This window comes from Limulus polyphemus, unplaced genomic scaffold (genome assembly GCF_000517525.1).
Source record: "Limulus polyphemus unplaced genomic scaffold, Limulus_polyphemus-2.1.2 Scaffold2410, whole genome shotgun sequence".
In the NCBI taxonomy this organism is placed as follows: Eukaryota; Metazoa; Arthropoda; class Merostomata; order Xiphosura; family Limulidae; genus Limulus; species Limulus polyphemus.
In genome coordinates, this window is record NW_013668020.1 from 20003 (window position 1) to 34313 (window position 14311).

At 34.9% G+C, this 14311-nt stretch overlaps 1 protein-coding gene across 4 annotated transcripts in view; it reads left to right on the forward strand.

The window, feature by feature from the left end:
* The first annotated feature begins 4959 nt into the window (after positions 1-4959).
* LOC106466885 (junction-mediating and -regulatory protein-like) overlaps positions 4960-14311 on the forward strand; it is a 30937-nt gene continuing 21585 nt past the window's right edge. The window contains exons 1-3 of one of the 4 annotated variants that reach the window (XM_022394951.1): positions 4960-5082; positions 5561-5657; positions 7199-8084. In XM_022394951.1, coding sequence (XP_022250659.1) covers positions 7253-8084 — 832 coding nt within the window. In that variant the 5' untranslated portion in view covers positions 4960-5082; positions 5561-5657; positions 7199-7252. Of the gene's footprint in view, positions 5083-5388; positions 5658-7198; positions 8085-14311 lie in introns of those variants that run through there. The other 3 variants (XM_022394952.1, XM_022394949.1, XM_022394950.1) reach the window with 3 other exon arrangements.

Below are 14311 nucleotides of genomic sequence, written 5' to 3' on the forward strand. Positions count from 1 at the left end.
CCATATGTGAAAACAATCAACGTTGTTTATCCTGAGGCACTGCAAAGATAAAAATTTGCAGAACATTGTGATAAAATGTGAAAGAAATATATGATATTATATGTGATGTGAAATTCTCAGTGCAATGATAAAGTATTAAGGTGTAATCAAATAATTCAACTTACAGCAAATATTTTTATTATATAGTAAAATTGATAACTTCTATAGATTTCTGTGAAAAACAAAATATTTGAAAATATTTTTTGCTGTATCTCATATCTAAAATAGGTTCAATATACACACAGTCGACCAGTAAAATATCAATCTGATAACCTGAGCGAAGCCGAGTACTACTTTGGCTAGTCGTTAAATATTTTTTGCACCCAAGAGTAACTCAAAGAGGAGTCTATCAATAAATCGAAAATGAATAATAAGCTTAAATTGGTGTGTTTAAATCTCTGCAGTATTAGGCATAAGATTGATGATGTATTGGCTCAATTTTTTGTTATGATTTAATACCTGATATCTTAATATTTCTTGAATCAAGGTGTTGTGATAAAATGCCTCCACCACCTTTATTAAATTAAAATATCAGTTTTTTTCGGCAGACCCCCGGGCATGTAGGTGGTATTTTTATTTATTTTAGTTAAATTTAGTTAAATTGTGCAATTTTACAATTAATGACGTTTATACTTTTAATTGTATTTATCACCCACCCTTTGGAAACTGGTATGAATTTATGGACACACTGGATTTACTAGTACACAATATATATTCTGATAAACTAGTGTGTTTGGAGCGATTTTAATGTGAATTCTTTTTTAAATTTACCCAAACAATTACTGATCGTGTTCATGCTTTTGAATTAAATAATTTGATGTCTGTTGTAAATTCTAAACCATGCATTTATCAACCGACTAGGGTTATTGGAGCTGTTGTGTCTTCAACTGGCAATATTTTCACTAATTTCTGGGTTATTGTTTCTGATGTCATATGTTGTGACATTTTAGATCATTATGCGCTATCTTTATCCATTGTTATATGTGCTATTCCACCTAGGTTTATTACTATTCTTAAAATACTAATAAATGCTGACACTCTTAAGAGTTTCATTCATGCTTTGAGTAATTTTGATTTGAACTCTATAATACACGAGGAACTTGATGTTGATTTGGCTTTTTCCTCCTTTGTCGAACAGTATTACATGCTCTATAATTCATGTTTTCCTGTTACTAAAGTTGTTAAATTGAATAACGCTATATATCCTACATGTATTATCGTTTCTCAATTACGTATCATTAGGCGTAAACAACGTCTGTATCGTCGCTTCAAACAAACAGGTAATCTATTGACTTACATTATATATTTGGAGTCAAAGTGCTTGTTAAAGGTCAAGTTTCTGACAATAAAGCTAAGTGTTTTGATAAAGTTTTTCAGAATGGGGACACTCATAGCATTATGGCTTGCGTGGCAATATATATTCTATACTAACAACGTATTTAAATAACAGGCAATGTTACACCACAGTTAACGGTGCGATTTCCTTTTAGTATGTCCAAGTGGCACTTGTTATCTGTATGATGATGATACGACTCTTGGTATTGAGTCTTATTATCTTGCTGATAACTTTAAAAAAGGGAACAAAATGTTGATATTCATTGAAGCTTGGCTTTGAATATTAGTAAATCGAAACATATAATTATATCTAGAGAACAGATAAATGAGAAGTTGATTTTTAATGATATGCCATTGCCTAAGGTTGATTCAGTAAAGATTCTTGGGGAAATCTTAGATGGGATGAACAAATTTCAATGATTTCAATTAACCTTGGTAGAGTAATTTATATCATGGCGAGGTGCTTTATCAGATTTATTATGCCACCTTCTATAGTCAAATGATTTATTGTTTAGGTTTCTGGGGCACACACTTTGGAGCTTCAAGACCCATCTGGCTATTACAGAAGCGGATATCACCCTCATTCTGGAGCTTACTTTCCGTGCAACTGTTATTAACAAGTTCAAGTAATATGATCTTTTCATTATTTATCAGGCCTGTGTATACCGATTCATTTGTGTTGCCAAAGATATCAGTATTTCAAATCCTGATCTCAAACTGTTAATTATTTCTAGAGAAAGCCCTTACTCCTTTCGTCACTGCAATCTATTTTACTGTCCAAGAAATGTTTCTGTTCTAAGTATTTTTATTACTTGAATCTTGTTATTTTAAATCGACTGAAGCTAAATGTTTAGATCACCCCTAGTTTCAGGTAATTTAAATTAAAGGTTTTTAATTATGTTTTTAAACATTATTTTGTTTATATTTCTTCAGTTTTATTTCTTCAACTGAAAACTGAACAACTTATAGCAGTTTCATGAACTAGCAATAATGAAGCGATCAGCCTAACTCACAAATAAAACTCAATAGTCAAATCTGGCTAACTAACATACTTGCTAACTCAATATTCAATCGAGAACACTGTAACAGACTCACTAAGTGACTTATTAAGTTACTGATATTTAATGATACCGCTATTTTCCCCCAAGACTTCAGAAAATTAGAAACATAACGTGAAATGTAGACACTCAGGAAATTTCTAGGCTTCGTACATAATCACTACATTTACCAAAACTTCTTGTAACAAGCAATACAAAATGTCTAAGTTAAAAAAACTAAAGCATTTCTTACAAAAATACATCCATATTCCTATTCTTCACGATTAATATATTGTTCTTCGAACAGCTTAACCGAAAAGTGTTGTTACATCTCTGGTCGTTAGTTAATTTTCCGTAAAAATTATTTCCGAAGAAACTTTAGCGATACAAATTCTTTCTTAAATAAAACTGGTTTATTCTTTCTGTATGCAATACACTTAATTTCCACAGTCAAGCTATAACTTAACAAACGCTATAATTCACAACGAACGACACAAGCACTCGACCCAACTGTCCGTCTCTATCTCTGTCTGCAATTCAACTGCATTGTTGCCGTTAGTTCTTGGCAGTGTTATATACAAGAATACCGCATATCTAGTAAACACTCGAGGCTTCACGAAGGGACGTGAACGTTCTAAAAGCTCATGACGTGTTGCCAGACTCACGTGACTTTCGCTGTCGTAACAGTATTCAACATTCTATTTCAACAAAGCGATTTTTTTTAAAGAAAGAATAATACAAGTTATGCATTAATAACAGACACATAACGAGTTTTAAAGATAGTTTAATAAATATATGAAAATTGCTAAAGGAAAATTAAAATGTTTAGTATATTAAAATTTTAATTATTTGCATGGTTTTTTTACTGCTGATGTATACCTTGCCCATCCCTTCATAAGTTTAACTGAAACTAATAAGGTAATCGCAGTTCCATTTTATAATTCTCCTTCTAACACCTTTACTTACATATATTCAAATTATATTCTCGAGAAATAGCCACGTTTCACATCTAAAAGTTACAGTAATCACTTCTTCTGTCATTTGAGATGCAACCCGTTAAAAAATTTTCGTTCCACAAATCTAGAAATATTGAAAATATACTGTTACGACAGCGGAAGTCACATGAAGTTGGGAGCATGCGCACTCGAGTTTCTCGAAGTATCATGAATTATCGGGGAGGCCCGAGTTCATTCGAGACGCCCACTTTTTTAGTATATAAGCCTGGCGAGAAAAACCAGCGCGATTGAAGAAATAGATAAATTGAAGAGACAGATAATTGAGTCAAGCGAACAGTAGTCACCGTAAGTAACGTGTGTGAATCGCTGTGATTAACCGTGTGTTAAAAAGCTTGTTAAGTTTAAAGCGACTGTGGAAATTTGGTGTATTACAATGTTTGTATCAAGAAAGAATAAATTAGTTTTAATCAAGAAAGGACTTGTATGCTGAAGACTCTCGGAAAGAATTTATACCGGAAATTAAGAAACAAGCAGATACATAACAATATCCAAACTTAGAATATCTCGTGTACAGGTAAAACATATTATACTAGGAAGCTGCATTTGCGAGTGTATATCTAAGAACGTATGAGTGAAAGCAACGAAGAATGCATAACAATATGTCAGCCACACTATATCTGATATACCTTGTGCCGACAAGGCCTTTCGTCCAGTATTAGGGTTCATCATGCCAACTTAGAAATGAAAGACACCATTGTGGTTAAGATGCTATTTATATTGTCAAATTGCATAAAAAACAACTCTTATGGTGTGAACTAGATTAAATTGGCTTCAACAGAATCCTGAAGATAACAGTTGTACCGAAGAATATAACTGGTCAGAATTTTCAGTTCTATGCTACATATTGCTTTTTATGAAAACATGTGAATGAAACAAACAAAATCTGAAAATTCTTATAATTAGCATGATTTGTGTTTTCAACAATTTGCAAACCTGTTTAGAAGATATCAGATATCTTTTAATTCATTTGGTTTATTACAAGTGCTTATAATATAACCTTATTTGTTTCACGGTGTAAGTGTTATGAAATTATTTCCGCAGTTTTAGAGCCGAATATTCTGTTTTGGTATAACAGCATAAGAGAATAACTTTGTATTAAGTAATTTATTTGGACTATCACCACGTTTTGTTTTGTTTTAATGTAGAAGCTTTCGGCTCAATTACCTAACAATAACTTTCTTCACCAACGTTGGGTCTGCCATGACCTGGTGCTCGCCCTTTCAGCTGTGGGGTGTCATAAAGTGATGGCCAGTTCCACTATTCGTTGGTAAAAAGAGTAGCCCAGGAGTTGGCGGTGAATGGCCCTGACTAGCTACCTTCCCTCTAGTATATTCCTACTAAATTAGGGACGGCTAACACAGATAGTCCTTGAGTAGCTTCGCATGAAATACCAAAGATACCAAACAAACTTTACAAACGTAAATTCTGGCTTCCATTTTTACATCTATTTTGTGACCGTCTTATTCGTTTATTAAATATTTATAGGTAGCGCTATAGAAATTTTACGCATATGACGGCTCGAATCACCGTATGTCATATATTCATCATAACAGATTTAGAAATGTGCAATCGTATATTTTTTATTTTCATTCTTTTTTAGTATTGCTAAATATTTAACCTTATACAGTCTGATTGGATAAAATTACATTGACAATGTGAGTTATTCGTATGATTACCATTAAAAACACTGATTTAATAGTAATTTAGAAATTGTTTTCAGTAATTTTAAGTAAATATTGCTGGCAATGTGGCATGGTACATTGGTACTGGTAGTTACTATGCTTCGCTGCTTTACTACATTATTATTGTTCGCGGCATAAATTTTAATGAAGCGAGGGCCAAGGCTAAAATAATAATAATTATGAACATACTTCTTAAATGAACACTTATTAACTACGCTAGACTGTTGTTCATAACTGCCTGTCGTCAGTTGTTGATTTTCTACACTGCCAAGTTTGGCCTAGCTCTAGCCGTAGGCTTGGCTTGAAGTTGATAGTTAAATTTGAAAACAAACTTTCAGTTTAACATAATTACTATTTCAAATGACAGTAGTGAAGATGAAAAAAAAACAACTACTGATATGGTAGTTTTATATGATAAGAAGAACATATCTAAATTCTATTTTTGTTGAAGGAAAAAGCTACTTTGGAAAACTATCAAGTGGAACGTCGGAAGGTTCCAGCCCAGCCAAGATTTTTCGTAGAATCTTAGACTTAAAGAAGCTAGCTCAGTAAGAATAGATGGGCTTTCATTAATATATATTAAAAATATTATTACGTCTGCAGAAGTTTTTTGCAATTGGAAGCTTGAAAGTGTAGTTCCTTAGATCTGATTGATGCTGTGAATTTTTAGTTTTAGAAAGACTTAATATGTTTTATAAGGTGCCATACATGAAATGAGAAAATTAAAAGAAGAGTGTTGGAATTTGTTGTCAGAAGTCATTTAGAAACTTTTCATGTAATTAAAATGATTCTCAACAATGTTTAAAAAAAGGATTTTTCATTTTTTACCAGTATGTTGGAGTTTTTGTGAATATGTGTATTTTTGTTGGGGCTAGTAACATCTTGTTTGATGTTGTGAACTTTGACTTCCAGAAAGCCTTTCATTAGGTGGTGTACAAAAGTCAATCAAAAGTTGCATTCTTATGGAGTTGATAAAATATTTAAAAAGTAGATAGAGAATTTGTTTTGTGATAAAAAGAAAGGGTAGCAATAAATGACCATTTTCTGATTAGAGAATGGGATTATAATTACATAATCTGCAAGATTTGCATTAAATTTATATTTTACTGCTTATGAGTAGAGGCACAGGTATGTACTGATTGTTTATCTTAGAAACCTTTTGTATAACAATTCAGTTTAATTAAGGGCCGGGTGGTTAGGGTACTTGACTCGCAATCTGAGGGTCGTGGGTTCGAATCTTTGTCCCATCAAAAATGCTCACCGCTTCAGCCATGGGGGTGTTATAATGTGAAGGTCAATCCTACTATTCGTTGGTAAAAGAGTAGCCCAAGATTTGGTGCTGGGTGGTGATGACTAGCTGCCTTCCCTCTAGTCTTACACTGCTAAATTAGGGACGGCTAGAGCAGATACCCCTCATGTAGATTTGCGTGAAATTCAAAACAAACAGTATAATTTTTGTTAAAATTAATAATATATAATTGTATATTGGTCATATACAATTATGATTAAATGCTTGTAATTACAAAACAAATTGACATACAGTTTTTCCTGGGTGTTTTTATTGGTTTATATGTGAAATATAATTTTGGTGTGATTATGTTGTAAATGTATGGAATTTAGGTGTTTTGTAAGTAAAATTAATTACCTATAAATTATTTTAATTACAGTGAAATGTGTTCATATGTGCCATAGCAAATATATACTTGTTGTTTATATATTATTAAAATTTATAGAAGATGAAATCTTCAATGGTAATCTTTATGAAGTGAGACTAATAAAAGTGATATGCCATTTATTTCTTTACTTTAAGAACTTTGATGGATAAAAGTTGATTTTATTTGCATATAACAGGTGATTTTTAATCTTTGTTTTCATGATAATAGTTTTTTTAAATAGTTGACCATGTTTTGCTCATTTTGATTGTACCTGCTGATACCAAAATTCCAGTTAAGAATCATAATGTCTTGTACATTTGATGTTACCATACTTTTTCTCTACTTAAATTTAGCCAGTTTTCATTATCTATATGTATGTGTAATACTCAAGGGCTTTATTTAAAATTTTAACAACTTAAACATTTTCTTGGCAGAAACAAAACGCATGAAGATCCAGTTAGATAACTGCTGAAACTTTTTCTTGAAAAATGGTAGAAGACATTAATCATGGTGACTGGGTCACCATAAAGGATAGTTTATTTGATCAAGAAGATAAGGAATATATGAAAGATTTAAAATTTATTGTTAGGTGGAATGACAGAGAAAACAAATTGGCAATTACATGTGCTGAAGGAGCAAGAAAGGTCAGTGATCAAATATGTAAATTTCATGCATGTTTAATTAGCATTGCAGATTTACATGACATACACCAACAGTTGGCTTTAGTGAATATCAATTTAGAAAATAATTTTCCCAAGTTAACAGCTGAATGTGGGTTTTTGTCTCCTCTCTTTGGCACTAGAAATACTGAAGATCCAGTGAAAGAAATAGAAGAATATCTTTATCTTGCTTTAGATGTATGTGGGAAAAAAATGCTCTTTTCTCTTTTGTTTGAAAAAGAAGACCCATTGATAGAATATGAAGAATATGTGAATGAGTTTCAACAGCGAGTTTATGAAAGTATGGTTAATAAAGCTTTTCTTGATCTTAAAGAGCTGTTGGAACTACGAGAAAAAGCAGAATCACTCATAGAATTAGCTACAGTTTATGCCTTAGAAGATGAAGTAGTAACAAATATATCTATAGCTCTGGCTGAGCTCTATAACTTCCATCTAAAACCATTTTTGGAACTTCAAGAATTATCCTTTTATAAGACAACAAGTGCCCAGTTTTATCTTGAAGACCAATATTTAGAAGACAGTACCAAGCAGCAAGCAGTAAGGGACTTAGAAGCATGGAAGAATCAGTACTTGTCTGTCACTGAAGCAATCTTGCATTTATATCAAGAATATTACAGGAAGACGGTAGATATTGTATCAGGTAGGTTAGACTGAAAGTACTTGAGTTGTAAGTACTCAACATTAAAATAATAATGAATTCATACCTCAAAATAATAGATATGTTATTAAGAAGCTTTATGTAAAATGGTAGCCTTTCTATTATTGTGAAAGCATGTCTTACTAAACATTTTCCAGGATTATCACTGACATTAGATTTTTTAACCAAATGAAATCCCAGCATTGAGAAGTCAATTTTCACTTCTATTTAGCTACATCACTGTAGTTTGCTGGTATATTAAGTTTAGATACTGGTTTATAACTTTTTGAATGCCATTGTACCATATCCATTTTATTTGAAAATAATTTTCAAAACTGATTCCGAAGTAAACAGTTAATGTAATTCTAACGGGTATCGAAATAAAATTCTGTGGCAAGTACTGAATCAAACTGTAAATAAAGTCTGGATCTTCACCAAAGTGAACTTGCATTGTGTGAGAAAAATATGTACTGTAGTTACAAAAGAGAATTGATAAATGAATTGTTTTGCTTATTGGCATTGATTTTTTTTTAAATATTTTAACCTTAGAATTACAGATGGGGTCCGTATAATTGTAGGCTCACCTGTTTGTGAAAAATATGGCTTACCAGAAGTTTATTAACAGTTTGAAGATCAGCTAAACTGTGATAATCATCTCTGCAATGTGACTGTAATGTCCTTTGAGTTGGTTGAGCAGGAGACATAGGTGAGTCGTTAGCAGGATCTGTTGGAGGATGAGAAATGGACATGTCAGAAGTCTCTTGTCTTGTGGGAGGAAGACCTCCAAGTCTTGTATAATTGATATTACTGTGGTGTCACAACTGCCTAGGATGATTACCATCTTCTCTGGTGTACAGAGAATTTTCATTGGGAAATATATGTATCTCTTTATAATAGAAACATGAAATTGTCCTATAATTTCACCTGATCTAGGATTTTTTAATTCATACACTAATGAAGTGACTTCAAAAAGTCTGTTCCACCTTGAAGCAAATTTTGCAGTAAAATTATTTACTGCAGAAAATAATGGATTTGTCCTTAATGATACTAAGTTACCTACTTTAAATATATCTGGGTGTCTCTTATGGTTGAATGCTGGTCACTGTTGCTTCTGAGTTTTTCCATCATTGGATCTTGCTTTCTGTATGACATTTTGCAATTCTGCTCCTCACTCATCCACAGTTTGAGGTGCTGTTGGATATTTTGTCAGTCATTCCCATGGAAGGAAGATCTTTCGTCCCAGATGGAATTTGTCTGGTGTGTAACCTGTAGACTCGTGAATAGAAGTTTTAATTACCAGAGAAAATTCAGATAAATGATTGTCCCAAGTTTGATGATTTTTTTTAAAGTAAGCAGGTATCATTCTACCTTTATTTCTATTTACTCTTTTAGTGGTATTAGGCTTTACAAGTTTCATCCATGAAATGAGACAAGGTGGGGCCCATTATTGTGTGCAAGAGTTTTTGGAATACCATATCTACACAAGTATTCATTAATTAGTTTTCTCGCTATCAACTTTGTAGTTATTTGTTTGAGATGATGTAATTCAATCCATTTACTGAAATAATCTGTTACAACCAACAAATAAATATTCCTGGTAGTAGACTTAGGATAATGTCCCATGATGTCTAATTCTTTTATTTCACTAGGTTTCATTAGTTTAGTGCTTTGCATAAATCCTGCTATCTGTTTCTGATCAAATTTAGTGGTTTGACAAATATAGCATGATAACATATAATTTTTAATGTCCTGTCTCGTACCAGGCTTATAACCACATCTGGATACTTTTTCTATTGTTTTTCTAACACCTAGATAACCAGCTGTAGGATGATCATGCAATTCTATTAACATTGCTAGTTTCAGTGTTTTGGAAATAACTGGCCTGTATTCACCATTGCTAAAAACCTTTAGTGTGCCATAAAGAACATTATCTTTCAAGATGTAATGTTTGGATTTATCTACAGTCTGTGTAACTACAATGGAATCAACTGACAACTGTCCAGTTTTCATGTAAGAGTAAATATGTTTATACTCATCATCTTTAGCTTGTAGCCAATTGTTTTTGAGTGCTAGCATTGACAATGGCAAAAAGTTTAGGTGATAGCTTACCAACATCCAAATTTAGATTTTCTTCTGGAGGATCAGTAGGATGTCTAGATAGGGTATCAGATAACTGGTTCTCTCTTTTCCTGCCTTTAACTTACCCTATCAGCTCTCCTAGGGTATTTCTCCACTGTCCACCTCATTTCTGAGGTGCTCCACCAAGATCCTGAAGATTTTTTGAGGGATACCCTCTCCCTGATTACCTCCACTCTGGCACGTTTCTCTTCTTCAATTGTTTCCTTACACATGTGGATTCTCTGTTGTTGGAAGAGATGGTGTATTGTTCCAAGTCTGGTTATCATCTACTTATCTTTGGGACTTGTGTATGGCCCTTTTCTCCACCAGTCTATTTTTGAAGATATTCCTCAGACTTTAGAATCCTGTGTGGAATCAGTGAGACTGCAATCGACCCTTTCATCTTTAGTTGATCATTTGTCTCATTCAGAGCTGCTACGATCCCCTATTACTGTTTCCCATCGTGCTTCTTCCCAGCCCTTACCAGTTCCTACCACTGAGGGTTCCCCCACTCATTATATTATTTGACACAGATAGACACGTCACCAACAGTACCAGTGACTACCCGGGTACCAGTCCAGTGAGGGCTCACTTGACCAATTTTTTTCCCTTATGGCGAGATTTACCCACAGATGTGTCTCCTTCCTGGGTGACTTCAATCATCCACACCACTCCGTATCAAGTCCTTCTGATTGCTCCTTACTGGCTGCCACAGCCGTGGTTTCCAAAGCTGCTCCAGCTCCAATCGGCCCTACCATTACCTCTTACTCCATCCCTTCTATGTCATACTCTGTCAATTGCATTTTATCCAGTTTTTACTATCCTCCATCTTCACATCTGGTTTTATTCAGTCCATGGTGTGGAGATCCGAATTGTTACGGGAGTCGCTTCATTTTTAGCACATTCCATTTGACCTTCCTCTTTGGATGTTTATCAACATAAGTGGAATGTTTTCTGCTATTGGTCTTTCAGATTTCCTCACTTGGCTGTTTTATCAGGAACTTTGGTCTCCTCAATTGTGGGTTATTGTGGCTACCCTATCTCACACTTTTTGTTTTTCCTGGAACCATCAAGTTTTTACCTCTTCTACCCTCTCACTGTTGTTGCATTCCTTCCACATTAGTCAACCTCCTTGGTGAGTAGTCCTTCCAGATTGGGATGTCAATGTGGTTCATCACTGCTTTACTTTACCTCCATTTGAACCTCTGTCCTTGTGTTCAATTTTTCACTTATCCATTAAGACTTATTTCCTTCTCACCTTGGCCCATGGACCATTGTTGGTTGGATTTATTTGATATCATTGTTTCATGTACCCTATATAATTCCATATATGTTTTTTATCTAGATCAATCTTTCCTTCCCAAAACTTTGGCAGCTCGTGAAGGTAATTCCTCCTTCTTGCTAATTTCCCTTCTGTCCGTTTCCCAGCTATACTCTCGGCATGATCCAAATAGACTACTATGGCCCATACATGCTCTTTGTTATTATAATGAATACACGGCTTCCTTCCATGGTGTCCATTCCCAACTATTCATTCGGTGGCAACTATCCTCTGTTCCTCCATCCTTACCAATTGTGTTCAGCTTATAATTTGATCAGCTTATTCTTCCTTGTCTCCTTCTTCCCGTAATTTGTTGCAGGTGTCTTTTTACCAGATAAGACATTTTACCTTTTCTCTGTCGTCCATTGGAGGAAATCCTTCTATTGGGCATATGGACCACACCGTATAAATTTATCTCTCAATGTCTGCATCGGATAACTGTTTATTCCTCATTGGGTTATCATCTTCCACCTGTTGCCATACTTTAGACTTCAGTGAGACTGTGACTAGGAAGTTATTTTTTTTATTATATATATATACCTCATAATTTTCAGGGGCATGTCCCCTTTCTTTCTTTAAGGATCCCACTCTGTGGCAAGTAGTGCCTGTCCAGGTATACTTAAACTAGTTCAATCCACACTGTCAGGTAATGTTGACTTGACAATTATAATTCCATGGCCACTTCACACACACTGTTGAGATGGGGTGTTCAACAAGATTGCTTGTAGGTTTTCCTCACGATATATTTGCTTCATTAATATGCCTGTTCTGGACCGTACTAACCCATGGACTTCATGCGTAAAGCTGTAGGGGATATCTTCCCATCTCTGCTATTCCTTAGATTGAATAAATCGGGAGTTGTCTCCTTTTCAAAATAAGTTTTCATAGTCATCTGTTGCACTGTTTATGGTGTTGACGTTCCTCTGGACTCTCCACCACATGTTCTCACCTTTTTTCTTCTAGTGGAGTATTTTAGTCCTTACTACTTTTCAGTTCCAAGCTGCGGGGGTGGTGAACAATGGAGGCATCCTCCTGAATGTGATCGACATATGCAATGCAACCTATGGTGAATCCATTCAGTTGAGAATAGGGCAGTGGTTGTTTGCTGGTGTAAATGATATGTCCTCCAATCTGAAGCTCCATCTCTGAACAGGTTTATCCAAGGGGGTGTTGTAGCTTTGGAGTGAGTCATCTAAATTGCAGTTCACTCCTTTGATTGGGATCTCTCATCCTATCCCCACATGGTTCCCAGTGGCTGGGTTTTGGATTCAGAGCTGGACCAATCTATATAAGTCCTCACACCTTTATTACAGGTGTGTCTGTTCTCTCATTCAACTGGACTCATGTTCACTGCTACCATGTTGTGAGCCATGGTGGATGAATATGCTGGTTCCTATGGTTCCTCCTTTTGCAGTATCCCATGAAGATTTCTATATACTGATGATGTTGCGGCTCTGGGGGTGGTTCCTATCTGATTGGTTTTGAGTGGAATATTTCACAATACTGGGACATCTTTATTATTCCAATTGACTGGATTTTGGGTTCCCAGGTCGGTACAATGATTTATCACTTTTCTATCATGTGCCCTGTACACAGATCGTTGGGTATGATATCTCCCTCAAGTCTGCAGTACTTGAGGTAAAGACAGTATGATCCTCTTTCCTGCCTCCACATGGATGTTGGTTCCCAGTTTATAGGTTTTGGATTGTAGCTGACTTGCTGATGGTATGATCCTCTTTCCTACCCCACATGGATGTCTGTTCTTGGTGGTTAGGTTTTGGATTGTAGATGACTTATTGATGGTACAATCCTCATCCTACCCCCATGGATGTTGATTACTGGTTCCTGGGTTTGGATGCAGTTGACTTGCCATGTATGGTCCGTCATGCCGTAGCCACTCTACACTTTTAGGCTCATCCTTTTGCTCTCTCCCACATTACCATCATCAAAGGGATTGACATTCCATTATCAAATGGTTCAGATTTCTATCCAACTATTGTTCTCTCCACTTTTGGATGTGATCCTCCCATTTTCTGCCCATGTTTGCAACACCTTTTTCCACACTGGGCATAGAGTATACTACAGAAGTGATGCAGTCTCCCACACATGGTCCCCTACTTATTGAGTGTTCTTCTGATGTTTTCGAAGGATGTTCTTTATTTCCCCCACACCGGTCCCTCCACCTATTCATTGTGGGATTCTAGCTATATTTGTGAGTTGAGGTAATGTACCATATAAGAAGTTATAATTTTCCTATACTTAAAATGTGTTTCCAATAGGTACTCTCCTACCCACTGAAAACAATGCTTTCATTTTCTGCCAAAACTCAAAGTGGTAGTTCAGTAGAGTCAAATAAAGGGAGACGCATGTGTCAGGAGGATGTGTTGCACTCCTACTGGTAGAGAGTTATCACATGATTGTTTACATGCGAGACGCAGTTGAACCACATTGATATGTAGGAGCTCAAGGCTTGTGGTATGCAAAAACACTTTTGTATATAGAGGACAGCACTGTGAGAAGAGCTAAGTACCTATCAGAAATACATTTTCTGTATAGTAAAATTATAACATCTATTATGAAGGCAGTTTTATGCCAGTCTTCAATTTTTACAGGTATATGCCAAAATCTACTTGATAAGTCTAACGTACTGATATAAGTTGCACATGACAAAGTATTCAAAATATCAATTATATGAGGCAATGGATAGCAGTCAAATTCTTAGACTTTTATTTAATTTTCTGTAATTCACACAAAATCTAAAATCATTAGTCTTCTTCTTGACCCCCCTCAT